This window comes from Cololabis saira, chromosome 24, assembly GCF_033807715.1.
Source record: "Cololabis saira isolate AMF1-May2022 chromosome 24, fColSai1.1, whole genome shotgun sequence".
Lineage (NCBI taxonomy): Eukaryota > Metazoa > Chordata > Actinopteri > Beloniformes > Belonidae > Cololabis > Cololabis saira.
Genome location: NC_084610.1, coordinates 19,279,059 through 19,293,526, shown reverse-complemented (window position 1 = coordinate 19,293,526; position 14,468 = coordinate 19,279,059). Strand labels below are relative to the sequence as shown.

The window sequence follows — 14,468 nt, the reverse complement described above, 5'->3', positions numbered from 1 at the left end:
GCTTCTACAGGTCTGTTGTAACAGACTGGCACAGTAGATCCTTAATTCCTACAGCAGTAAACCTGTAAAACGACTCCTTGAAGAGACTGAAAGCAGCACTGCAGCAATTAATTTCACCTAGGAAACCATTAATGTAATTCTGATCATATCTGTCCAAACATCCTTGTTTCCGGTGTCTCTAGCAAAACAACATTCTAAATAAATTAACATCACAACAAAATCGATCAAAAGGCCACACCCCTGATTATACATGTATTTGTTGTTTTATATCATTTCTGTTCTATACCCACAAGTACGGAGCTGCACATCAGGGAAAGCTAATTGTAGTCACATCTGAAGACTAAAGTTGGATGTGTGACTTAAAGCAACTTCTTTCAGTGAAAGGCAATCAAGCATATTCAGTTTGATCTTCATAAGAAGCATCTGCTGAGGCAAACCATGCCTTGCAGAGCGGTGATCAAGAATCTGTAGAAGCAGGAAAACGATTCAAGGAAATCTCAAAACGTCTAAACATCCACCAGTGTCTTGTTAGAGCTAAGGGTTCATAAATTGATATGGATTAGTGCTGTGGCTTCCCTTCCTTGAAGTGGGCACCCAGCCAAGGTAAGGCACAATGAACAAGACTCTGTGAAGTGAAGAGCCTGTAAATCTACCAATTATAAATAACTGAGCAAGACATTTACCATAGTTGACGGGAAAATTATCACAAAAGTATCCCAAGATATCCTGCAGTATAATGTCCACCTGGTGAAACTCAATGACAGCCGTGTGATGCAGAAGTCTAAACACTGAAGTGAGTCAGCACAGGATGGCCTCAGAAGATGAAAATACATCTTTGGAAATGTCCTGGTCAGAGCCCAGACCTTGACCCCACAGGGTTGCTGGCCTTAAAATGCTCAGAGGCAAAATGGTACTGGTTTTTTTGGTGGGTGAATCATAATTTTACACTTCTTTTTGGAAAACATGGATGCTGTCTCCTGCTGATACAGCGGAGAGGACCATCCAGCCAGGGAATCAGTGCTTAGTACAAAAGCCTGTATCTTTAATGGTATGGGGCTGCATAAATGCCTCCGGCGTGAGCAGCTTAAACACCTGGAAAGGGACCAACAAAGCTGAAAAGAAAATGTAGATTTTAGAAGAGCATAGTATACTGTGGCAGGGTGGCAGGGTGGAGGAGCAGCCACTCAGTGGATTGGGCACAGGTGTGCCCAATCAAACTCTCCACCCTGCCTGCCTTCATAAGGAGCAGAACCTTCAGTAGAGATCTCTCCAAGCAGACCGCTCTCTGGAGTGCAGCTGCTCCTTATGAAGGCAGGCAGGGTGGAGAGGTTGATTGGGCACACCTGTGCCCAATCCGCTGAGTGGCTGCTCCTCCACCCTGCCACATATACTTCTATCCAGCCAATGTCTCTTGCATATTTTAGCGAGATAATGCAAAATTACATCCAGCATCCAAGAAAAACAGCATGGCTTTGGCAGGAAAAGTAAAGAGAAATACAATAAAGTTGACAAGAAAAAACATGAAATAGCTGGGGTTCATTAATCTTGTCAAAGAAATAAAAGTCAAAGTAAAAATAAAAATCTCTGTATTTCCTATTTCGTCCCAGCTTTTCCGATTTGGGGTTTTATAGGAACCTTTTAAAATGTGAACAAACACGATGACATGGGGCAGAGAACGTAAAAGACTCATTGAGGTGAGGCCTGAGGTAAAAATATGTTTACAGGACCTGCATACTACTGGTTCTAAATGACGCGTGCATGACGGAATTAAAGTCTGATTTAGAGCCCCATTCACTTGCTTTTGTTGGTTCTTCTTTTCATTTCTTTTATCTATAATTACTCCCATTTGAGAAATTCTTTGTGATATACTTACTCAGTCTTTTAATATTCTCGCTTTCAGCTTCTGATACTAGAGTTCTTCCTCTTACCACTTACACCAGGGACATAACATGTAGATAATCGAAGAGCCTATTAGCAGCACCACACCCTCCGTCATTTCCTGATGGCTAAGTAATTAGCTCCTGAGGTATTGATTGCACCAGTACACGCCTCATTAATGGACTACAGATCTTCCACGGAAGACTGGAGATGACAAATTAAAGGGTTCTTTACACAGCAGGATGCCACATGCACAGTAAAGAGGGAAAACATATTTACATCACATAAGAGTATTCTTAATTCAGTAAAACAAGTGACTTCAGTATGTGTTTGAGGCGTGGGACATCAATTTAACGAGGCCAGTTGGCCAGTGGCAACAATAAAGCCATTTCTGAATAGGAATGGGCGATATTTTACCGTTCACGATAAACCGTCAAAAAAATTCTCCACGGTAAGAATTTGTCATCTCGAGGTAAAAACGATAAATTCCCGTTGATGACGGAAAGAAGGAAGAAATGAGCCAGAATGAAAGAAAGAAAGAAATTAGCCAGAAAGAAAGAAAGAAAGAAATTAGCCAGAAAGAAAGAAAGAAAGAAAGAAAGAAAGAAAGAAATGAGCCAGAAAGAAAGAAAGAAAGAAAGAAAGAAAGAAAGAAAGAAAGAAAGAAAGAAAGAAAGAAAGAAAGAAAGAAAGAAAGAAAGAAAGAAAGAAAAGAAAGAAAGAAAGAAAGAAAAGAAAGAAAGAGCATGAGCCAGAAAGAAAGAAAGAAAGAAAGAAAGAAATAGAAATGAGCCAGAAAGAAAGAAAGAAAGAAAGAAAGAAAGAAAGAAAGAAAGAAAGAAAGAAAGAAAGAAAGAAGAAGAAAGAAAGAAAGAAAGAAAGAAAAGAAAGAAAGAAAGAAAGAAAGAAATAGAAATGAGCCAGAAAGAAAGAAAGAAATAGAAATGAGCCAGAAAGAAAGAAAGAAAGAAAGAAAGAAATAGAATGAGCCAGAAAGAAAGAAAGAAAGAAAGAAAGAAAGAAAGAAAGAAAGAAATAGAAATGAGCCAGAAAGAAAGAAAGAAAGAAAGAAAGAAAGAAAGAAAGAAAGAAAGAAAGAAAGAAAGAAAGAAAGAAAGAAAGAAAGAAAGAAAGAAAGAAAGAAAGAAAGAAAGAAAGAAAGAAAGAAAGAAAGAAAGAAAGAAAGAAAGAAAGAAAGAAATGAGCCAGAAAGAAAGAAATAGAAATGAGCCAGAAAGAAAGAAAGAAAGAAAGAAAGAAAGAAAGAAAGAAAGAAAGAAAGAAAGAAAGAAAGAAAGAAAGAAAGAAAGAAAGAAATAGAAATGAGCCAGAAAGAAAGAAAGAAAGAAAGAAAGAAAGAAAGAAAGAAATAGAAATGAGCAAGAAAGAAAGAAAGAAAGAAAGAAAGAAAGAAAGAAAGAAAGAAAGAAAGAAAGAGAAATGAGCCAGAAAGAAAGAAAGAAAGAAAGAAAGAAAGAAATGAGCCAGAAAGAAAGAAAGAAAGAAATAGAAATGAGCCAGAAAGAAAGAAAGAAAGAAAGAAAGAAATAGAAATGAGCCAGAAAGAAAGAAAGAAAGAAATAGAAATGAGCCAGAAAGAAAGAAAGAAATAGAAATGAGCCAGAAAGAAAGAAAGAAATAGAAATGAGCCAGAAAGAAAGAAAGAAAGAAAGAAAGAAATAGAAATGAGCCAGAAAGAAAGAAAGAAAGAAAGAAAGAAAGAAAGAAAGAAAGAAAGAAAGAAAGAAAGAAAGAAAGAAAGAAAGAAAGAAAGAAAGAAAGAAAGAAAGAAAGAAAGAAAGAAAGAAAGAAAGATAAATTCCCGTTGATATGTTGGTGTAGTTCAGTAGTATTTAGTATCTTTTAGAGCAGTGTTTTGGGGGCTCCAAAGACTGAATGTGGTGATAGATTTATAGTTACAAAGATGGAGTTGAAATGATATTTTTTTTATCGTCATTTTTATCGTTATCGGGATAAATGCCAGAAATTATCGTGATACATTTTTTAGTCCATACCGCCCATCCCTATTTCTGACTAATAAATATTTGAATTAATTCATACTGGTGGCACTGATTTTACACAATTTTTTGATCTCCAGACAGTTTTTTATAAACAAAAAGTCAGCAATGACTGAGGAGGCTCTCTTTTTTCCTTCTAGGAATATTTTCAGTAGGACGTTCATACAATTTTACCCCTGGACGTTTCTCTATAGCAGTTTGTCACATAGCTACTTCACGGCTAGAAACAGGTAGAAACATGTCTGTCTGGAGTGCACAGCTAGGGCATGGAGCAAAAAAGAAGGTTGTGGAAAGCAACTAAAAATCCATATACAGGTCAGCCAAAATAGAATGTCTGAAGCATCAACTCCCCAGGGACACTTGCTGGCTCACATTAAATTCTATGAAAGACCAGATGCTACATTGTGCACAGTCTCACCCAGCTCTCTACTGAAAATGTTATTTAGTGGGACGGGTTGCTGAGCACGAGGTCAAAATATCAACATTTAGAGAGCAGTGCATGGCCTTATGGTTGTTATGGTTTCTCCTCCCTCTCTCATCTGTGCAACCCTAAAGTCGTCCGCTCATCACCAATTAGTCTAACACTGCTTGGTTAAGCTGTTACCTTGCTTCTGCTCCTGTTAGTTTGCTTTGGTCTAAGTCAGGGATGTCAAATGTGCGGCCCGAGAGAGGTTTTCATGCGGCCTGCGAGAAGTTTCCAACGCAAAAAAAAGAAATGTTAATTTACTAAAAATGAAGGCATAAATAATTGCCATGAATCGCAGCATATCCGATAATATATTTCTTCTACAAATCCATCGTTATTCCAAAAAGAGAGCAGTTTTCGACATTTTTTTTGTTTTCTAGAATGCATTTGCCGATTTTATTTCTTTGTAGACGGTGGTTTATTTTTATTAAGTGACTACTATTATATATTTTCGCAGGAAAGATATCACTGCTAAAAAAGATGATAGAAGATATTTATTCAGAGAATTTCAGTTTTGAATACGAGGATAGTGACAAAGTAAAACCGTTAAAAAAGAAGAGCTGACTTTTTCGGCACACTGGCCTAAATATCTGCGCCAATTTTAAAAAATAAATACACTTAATTGTACTGGAAAAATCTCTAAATCACAAAGAAACACTCTCGGATGTAATAAGAAAGATTTTGCTTTTAATTAAATTTCCTATAAAAAAGCGAAATATAAAAAAAACATACTTTTTTCTGTTTATCTTTGTAAAGTGATATTAAAAGTATCTTACATAATTAAAAAAAAAACGAGAAATTTCAGATTCTGTATATTTCTTCAGGAAACAGATCCTGAAGAAATATATTTTACATAACTAGAGTGCAAACAAAGTGCATATTTCCTTTAAAATTAACTAAACTGATATTGGATTAGATAACAATAGTAAAAAAAAAAAAAGAATTAGAGAAAAAAATTTCCGCACCGGCCCGCGAGAAAAAATCGGTCAAATCCGGCCCGCCAAGCAAAATGAGTTTGACACCCCTGATCTAAGTTATCTCTGCTGCTGCTCAGGAACCCCATTACAACAGCCCCACTTTCTGTCCTCGTCATCCTCCACTCTCAACAGATGACTCATTCGTGTACTACATGCTGTCAAAATAGCTTTACTTAAAATCCTTCTCTAAAAGCATCCACCCATTACCTCTAACTACTCCTGGGTCTATGAAATCCATCCATCCATCCATCCATCCATCCATCCATCCATCCATCCATCCATCCATCCATCCATCCATCCATCCATCCATCTCTTATAGCTTTATACTAGATTCAAAGGAGAAGCCAAATAGGAAATTGATCCAGAAATGCCACAATTATGTATTTGAATTAGGAATGGGTGATATTTTACCGTTCACGATAAACCGTCAAAAAAATTCCCCACGGTAAGAATTTGGAAGGAAGGAAGGAAGGAAGGAAGGAAGGAAGGAAGGAAGGAAGGAAGGAAGAAAGAAAGAAAGAAAGAAAGAAAGAAAGAAAGAAAAGAAAGAAAGAAAGAAAGAAAGAAAGAAAGAAAGAAAGAAAGAAAGAAAGAAAGAAAGAAAGAAAGAAAGAAAGAAAGAAAGAAAGAAAGAAAGAAAGAAAGAAAGAAATGGGCCTGAAAGAAAGAAAGAAAGAAAGAAAGAAAGAAAGAAAGAAAGAAAGAAAGAAAGAAAGAAAGAAAGAAAGAAAGAAAGAAAGAAAGAAAGAAAGAAAGAAAGAAAGAAAGAAAGAAAGAAAGAAAGAAAGAAAGAAAGATAAATTCCGGTTGATGAGGTTTTTGTGTAACAAACATGGCGGATCTGATAGATTTATAGTTACAAAGGTGGAGTTTAATTGTTATTTTTTCTATCGTCATTTTTATCGTTATCGGGATAAATGCCAGAAATTATCGTGATACATTTTTTAGTCCATACCGCCCATCCCTAATTTGAATACATTACTGAATCACACTAAGACAATCATTGGCACATAAACCGAAACAGGCATTCTTAAACTCCATTCAGTTAATTCAGCCATAAAAGGAGAACAAGTTATTCTTTATATTTGTTTGAGCTCTTAAGACTAGACTCTTTGTTTATGACTAGCATTTCAGTCTGTTATTTAGGTCAGTCAGTCAGTTGCTGTGTTGATGGAGAAGTACACCACATTTCAAGTCCATTAGCACAAAATAAATTTAAAGTATTCATAATTAGTCATTGGTAGCATGTGTAATTCAATTCTGCTCCTTAATGGCCAGCTCAAAATCAGGTAATAACAGGGTCACTGTTTGTTGTCCCTCGGACACTTAATTCCCAATATTATTCAAATAATTTTTCTTGTAAAACGCTGTTATTCAAAACTATTATAAAAAAACGTTTCAGACTTGGTTTAAAATTCAGTGGGATTGTTATACAACAGGTCACACCAGTGATGAGACCTTTACTTCTAAGAAAGCACTGCAACTTTTGAGGCAACACAACTTGAGACTCTGCATATGGAGACAATAATAAATGAATGCAGAAGCTACACAAAAATTTTAAAGTGAGCAAAGAGTAGAAACAATGAAAGGGAGAAGAGACCCAAAAATGGAAGAAGACATGAGATAAATGACTGCACAATTTACTCTCAGTAATGACATAACTGTGTCATCTGAACAGCACAAAGGATTGAGAGCAGCGAGCAGAATCTTAATACACTATTGTTTTTACTCCGAACAGACGAAGTGTGCACAATCTTTGACAGTAGGTTTTTGTTGTTTTGTCTCTCTTTAAGTCTATAGTCTTGCACATGCACGCAAGTGTATGTACAAATTTCAAAGTTCATATCATTTGTGTTGTTTATTTAACTATCACATACTGATCATGTTATCTGCAGCACACTAACCTGTGTGTCTTGAGGGGAGTGTAGACCAGATGAAGGGTGAGTATAACAATGCCATTTTCTGCATCTTTCCTTGCCGTTTGAATAGAAGAGGAAAGGCAGTCCTCTTCCTCCTCTTCTTCAGAGCACCCAGCTTCACGGTCTGAGCACACCTCACACAGGAAGTCTTCCATCCTAAAAAAGGTAACTGTAACGGAGGTGACAAGTAGAAAAGTGGTGACGCATTACGCTACCTAATATATACACTCACCGGTTACTTCAGTACAGAGGTGTCAAGTAACGAAGCACAAATACTTCAAATACTTTTTATTTTTACTTTTACTACTTACTTACACACAATTATCTGTACTTTTTACTCCTTACATTTTAAAAACAGCCTCGTTACTCTATTTCATTTCGGCCTTTAAAAAAAAACTATCCGGTTAAATTGCTCCATCCGGATAGAGTGAATTTGGTTGTGGTTGTTTCAGATGTTCTTGTCCAGTTTTGTTCTTACATCCGTTCCCTCAGATTCCTGCAACTAAACTTGGATGTACATTCCAATTAAGGTTAGGATAAATGATAACATGCCTCTGAAGTTTGACTTTTTGCACCATTACAATACTTATAGGCAACTAGTATCATATCTCCTGCTCTCTGAAACACATGTTAATGCTCAATAGTACACATATATGCTTCTTTAATATATTTGCATTATACTAAGATACATTCATTTTCAATGGCTTTTGTCCTTAATGGCTTTTTTCCCCCTTACATTACTTTTACTTTTATACTTTAATTCGTTTTGAAACCAGTACTTTTATACATATACTTGAGTAAAAAACTTGAGTTGATTCTTCAACTTCTACAGGAGTATTTTTAAACTCTAGTATCTATACTTCTACCTGAGTAATGAATGTGAATACTTTTGACACCTCTGCTTCAGTAGGTACACCTGGTATACCTAAGAAAGTGACTGGTGAGTGTCATGTCAAAGAACTCATATACTACAAATGCTATTCAAAGCTCATTTCCAAAAGCCTACCTCATATGAAATAAAAATGAATGAATACATTTTCTATATCTACTGTCACCAAGTAAGATTCAAACAAAAAAGTCTGACAAAACAGTGTTTAATTTAATGATCATTCAAACAAAAATAAATGAAATGTCTGCATGGGTTTTTTAATAGGTGCTCCAGCTTCCCTCCATACAAGAGTGTGTATGCTGTTTATCTGTTAGCCCTGTGACAAACCAGTGACATGTTCTAAGTGTAGCCACATTTTTGACCAATGACAGCTGATATAGGCTCCGGGCTGCAGAAAAAATGTACGGATTATTAGTTGATAAAACAGCATGGTTCAGCTTAGGGCTGGGCGATATATCGAGATTTTAATATATATCGATATATTTTCAAACGCGATATGGTACGAGACAATATCGTTTATATCGATTTAATTTTTTTTTTTTTTTTTTTTTTTAATATAGCTTATTTTGTGACAAATTGGCTTGAATGTTTTATTTGAGATTTGCACAAATGTTTTGTTATTTGCACAACTGTCAACCTCAGTGGAAAAGTCTGTCTGTTACTGTCTACATTGTATTAATTGTACAGTGTATTTTAATTTAATTGTTATGCAGGAAAGGGATATTTGTTTTATTTTATTCAAGAAGCATTTTATTCTATATATGCAGGCAGTTTATTTTTATTTCATTTGTTCTATACCTTTTGATATTGTGCAGACCTCTGTTAATAAATGTACCTGTGTGACATTTGGCACGAGGCTTTGTATTAAAACTGACTGTTTTTTTAAGGGTTTGCCTCAGAAAAAAATGAAGCTAACAGAGATGCTATGCTATAATGCTTTGGGGGAAACCCCAATTATGGCACAGAAAAAATATCGAGATATATATCGAGTATCGCCATTCAGCTAGAAAATATCGAGATATGACTTTTGGTCCATATCGCCCAGCCCTAGTTCAGCTGGTTATCCCTTATAAACTTTGGATATGTGCCACAGGTTTTTAAAGTTTCAGTAATTAAAACTTTACTTAAAAAACCCTCTCTTGAACCAGACATTTAACCTAATTATAGACCAATTTCCAACCTTCCATTTGTATCTAAAATTCTGGAAAAGGTAGTTGCAAGCCAGCTATGTGATCATTTTTGTAGAAGTTTTTATTTGATCTCTTCGTATTGCATATAAGTCCGACTTGTGCATGTTGGACTTCGGCAGGGCTGCCCTTTGTCACTGGTTCTGTTCATAATTTTTATGGACAGGATTTCTAGACGTAGCCAGGGGCCGGAGGGGATCCGGTTTGGGAACCACAGGATTTCATCGCTGCTTTTTGCAGATGACGTTGTCCTGTTGGCTTCATTGGACCAGGACCTTCAGCATGTGTTGGGGCGGTTTGAGGCCAAGCGCAAAGTAGCTGGGATGAGAATCAGCACCTCCAAATCAGAGGCCATGGTTCTCCACCGGAAAAGGGTGGCGTGCCGTCTCTGGATACGTGAAGAGGTCCTGCCTCAAGTTGAGGAACTTGGGGACTTTAAATGTTTTTTTAGTTCATTTTCAATGTGTTGCAGAGTGCTGGATCTGTTGTTCACCTCAGCTGTCAGTAGGTGAGGTAAGGTGGAGTACATCTTGGCTAGATCGCTAGTCCTGGACCATTTCAAATTTGTGAAGCCATTAAAGTCATCACTTATAAATGCACATACTCACCTCCCTGATCTAGAATGTAACCAGTGAGATGTACGTCCACGTCCTTTTCCACTTGGCCACCCGCTTCACACTGGATGACAGCGAGTGGAAAATTCTTGGCAGGCACCTCAATGGGGATCCCACAGATGGAGTAAATCCAACAAATGCTTGGCAGCTCTTCCTCTAACCTGAAAGTTTGAACAGTTAAGCATTCAGGGTACGTAAAGGACTAGAAAAGATCTGTAATATGCCTAACAGATGTAGAACATCTATGCCTCCTCACCTTCTCTCCTAACATACCTACGTTCCTAACACTCATAACACTTCTTCCATTGTACTTTGTTTTTATTGCAGTTTGCCTTTTTATCGTTTTCTCAATTGTTTTAGCAAACAAAAGTCACCATATTGATGAGGGGTTTTTTTTCCAACAACTGTCTGCATATATATGTTTTTTTACATTTATGTTAGTCACATGTTTAAATCAACTGTTCAGCTTCGTTTCCATCGTCCCGGATCAGGATGTAAACACAGATGAAGATGAAAGGAGAACTGCTGTCAAAAGCAAGGCTTACAGCTCAGAATGAGGAACTCATAATTTGTTTCCCAACTTATAAAGCCCTCGTTCATCTGTACACAAACTCCCAAGAAGCATAATTCCAGTATGCTTTGATTTCCCCGGGAGCTCAGTGGTGTGGTCCACACGCAGCAGCAGTCCACTCTCGAGGACGGCTTCAGAGAGCCAGCTACTATGAAACAAAGAGCCACTCTAATGGCGCTTTTCCACTAGTACCTACTCAGCCCGACTCGACTCGACTCGCCCTCGTTTCTTTTCAACACCCAGAGCAGAAGTAGGAGGTTGGAGTGAAGCTGCTGTGACGTATTTGATTGTGTGATCTAAACGAAGAAGACAACACTAAAGATGTAGAACCTGGAGGAGATGATAGATGTGCTGCTGGGTCTGTGACTTGTGTTCGATATCAAGTTAAAAAATGAGAGAGAGAGAAGCTTCAAGCAGCAACGCTTTTTTTTTATATTTTGTTTGTCTCAGCGCTGCTGAAAAGTCAGCTGGAGCCGCGAGCAGCTATGAAGTGACAGAGCTCCTGGTCAGGGGCGGAGCAGGGGTCCCAGCCTAGGGGGGGCGAAGCATTCTAGATGGGCCCTTGTGGCCTAAACATCCCCGTTAGAACATAATCGCTAAAAATGCCACAGATCAGGCCCAACCAACCACAATTCCAACAGCAGCAGCGACACGGTCAGAACCATTTACATGAGGTTTCAGCACCATGGATTTACCAGTCATTATGTCAAACCTAATTATAACCCTAATGCAGACTTTAAGATATAAGTATCAAACTGGAGATAAAAATCAAATGACATCCAGTGATGTCTATGGAAGCTCATTTCCGCCAGTAAAAGAAAAAAATAAGATGAAATCTTAGCCTTAAAAATAAAAATATCCCCACGGTAAGTCATAATTATGACATAAAAAGTCATCATTTCGACTTTCTATCTCATCATTTCGACTTTTTTATCTCATAATTATGATTTATCGTGGGGATATATTTATTTTTAAGGCTAAGTTTTCATCTTAGCCATAGATGTCTGATATCAAGTAGCACAATTCAGACACACGTGTTAAACCTACACGACGACGACGACATGTATTTAACACAATCAGACACGGCGGTCAAACAGCAACAAACAATATATGAAAGGCCATATATTCAGCATTATGGCAATGTCATCAGAAATAATTAATATTATGACAGCTTACCAATGATGGTTTCATCCAGCGGTGGGCGGAGAACCACAACAAAAAATATTTCCATTTGGGGTGGGGGTATTGAACGACCCAAAATGCAAAAACTTTTATTTTAAAACTTTTTCAAATCCGAACTATTTCCGAACCATCAGCCGGTTCTTCACCATTCAATCACTTTGCTCTCATCAACGGAGAAATCTCTCTGGATTGAGAGCAAGGTGAGGTTGCCAGGTTGGGCAGGTTTCAGCCCAATTGGGCTAAAAAATATATATTTGGGCTGCTTTTCCTGGGTTTTACTTAATATTTAGGAGAAATTATTAACAAAAAAAAGCTTCCATTATGGCAGAGAAAAGTAGAAAATTTACACAATAAACTCACTGATAATATATTTGCTTTAATCTACTCCATTTTATTGTAGTTTTTGTTTGGAGCCTGAACTTTTTTTTAGGTTATTTAGTAATGTGAAGATGAAATGTATTACGCATTTCATAATTTATGGTTTTAACAAGAGAATGTAAGATTCGGGCTGGTTTTTTTATTATTTCGGTGGGTTTTACGTTGCATTTGGGCTGGAACCTGTCAGATCTGGCAACATCAGCAGTGGATTTCTTAATGACTCGTCTTTTTGGTCACAATAAACTTGCTCTCATCAATGGCGAAGTCCCTCTCAAATGAGAGCAAGGTGAGGTTTGATAGTCTGTCTCATCCATGCAGCCTGGAGAGAGTTTTTAATCAACTTCAGCTGCTGCCTGAAACTCATGAGCATGAGTTAAGGCTCTGATGCGAGAACTGGCTCGACGCATTACTACGGCGAAGGGTACGCAGCGACGCGCACCCTACGCCGTACGTTCTGTGTTGGTGTAACGCGGAACCATAAATCAGCCTTAAACAGATGCGCGTGCGAACCCGTGCATGACAGGCAGACACACACGGGGAGAAGGGACTATTTGTTTCATTTTTATTTTTTAAACAACTTTATCCTTATGAACACAAGTTTTATACAGTCCAACTTTCCTTATTTTATTCAGAACACTTTTTTTTTTTCCTCTTCGGAGTTTTTTTTTTTTTTTTTTTTTCCTCTTCGGAGTGGGCCCCCCCGGAGCAGTGGGCCCGGGGCGGCCGCCCCCCCTGCCCCCCCGCCTGCTCCGCTACAGCTCCTGGTAGATCTGGTCGTTCCTTATCGCCCGTCTACATCCCTTTTTAATTCTCTCCTCAGCCACCAGGTTTATGAACATCTGCACCTCAGAGTTGGATCATGAAAAGGACTTTTGCTGCCATTGCCTGTTGAATAAAATGAACAAGAAGCTGCGAGTCGCTCTTTCACTGATTTCCACCTCCTAACTCAGACGTTTGACTCCAACCCCCCGACCAATCGGTGGCCTGTAGTGTGATGATGTCAGATACAGCCGACTCAGCCGCTTAGAACCTCGGCAGAATAGCTACAGAAAAAGTATCTACTCGGCACGTTAGACCCCTAGTGGGAAAGAACCAAACCGAGTCGAGTCGGGCAGAGTAGGTACTAGATGAAAAGCGCCATAAATGTGCAAAAATCTGATTATGGGGGAGGAGTTAATCCATCTTGTTTGGCAGTGAGTGTACATTGTTGACATGGATAGCTGGGAGTGCAGTTCATAAGACCCGCTGTCTGAGCTTCTCACACACGCACGCACGCACGCACGCACGCACGCACGCACGCACGCACGCACGCACGCACGCACACACACACACCTTGGGCTGAATTTGAGGTTGCTTTCCAGGAAGGCCTTCATGGTGATGCACAGCCAGGTCTGTTGTAGCTCCATAGATTTAGCTGTAAACACCACAGGCACATCCACGGTTGCCCTGCTTCTGATCTGTAAACCTGCAACCAAGAAAAATAACTGTTTTTTTCCCTCTTTTTTTAAGTTTTCTGCAAAAGTTCACTCCGGACCTGTTTCTGTAAAATGGACCCCTGAGATCATCACAACATATTCTCCAATACATTGTATACTAAAAGTGCTGCACCATGCAGTGTGCCGCTGAGACTCCTGTATACTCCTGTATACTCCATGAACAAGGGGCATTGTCAGATAGGCTGCCACAATTCTTGAAATGTGATTAATTGAATGTTACAGAGCCAGAACATCTGCATGCAGTAAGAGTCCAGGATTAACAATGCAGGATTTGTGTTTTTATTTTGTATTTTTGACCAAGATGATCCTCAATGAATCAAAATTCCATGCCAGCAGTATCTAACTGCACTTTCCTACTAACAAGTTATGACCAAATCAACCAAAACTGAAAGCTCGTTCATCAAAACATTGAGAAGAATTTTGTATGCGTTAGATTTACTTTTCGTCGTAAAACATTTAATGGTAGTAAAAATGTGCTGCATCAAACCTTCAGTGGGTCTCAAAGGGACAGAAAAGGCCCTTTCATCAGTATCTGGATGGCAGGTGAGGGCTCCACGTGGGTCCTCATCTAAAACACGAACACATCCAATGCCAAACACGTCAAAGTCTTTTACATGAGTGGAAAAAGAAATGTATTAGTTAGGAAGACAACAAGAAATTGTGACCTGTTAGTTTGATATTAAGAGTGACAGGATACTCGGTGGGGTTTGTTAACGGGATGGTGATGGAGGAACTCGCGCCAGTCATGGATGAGATGCACAAAGGCCCCTTCCCACTTGGGTTTAGACCACATCCACTCAGCAAAACACACCATTCCTGGAACTGCAGAGTGACAACATTAACAACCACATGAAATGACAAATGTAGAAGAAACAAGCTTAAATAAATAATAG

The 14,468-nt window shown here is 38.3% G+C and overlaps 1 protein-coding gene across 1 annotated transcript in view; it reads right to left on the bottom strand.

The window, feature by feature from the left end:
- The window catches only part of LOC133424839 (cilia and flagella-associated protein 47-like), an 87,696-nt gene that overhangs the window by 8,230 nt on the left and 64,998 nt on the right, over window positions 1-14,468 (bottom strand). The window contains 5 exon segments of the mRNA XM_061715374.1: window positions 7,244-7,427; window positions 9,943-10,109; window positions 13,412-13,544; window positions 14,063-14,143; window positions 14,241-14,397. Of these exon segments, the coding sequence (XP_061571358.1) occupies window positions 7,244-7,427; window positions 9,943-10,109; window positions 13,412-13,544; window positions 14,063-14,143; window positions 14,241-14,397 (722 nt within the window).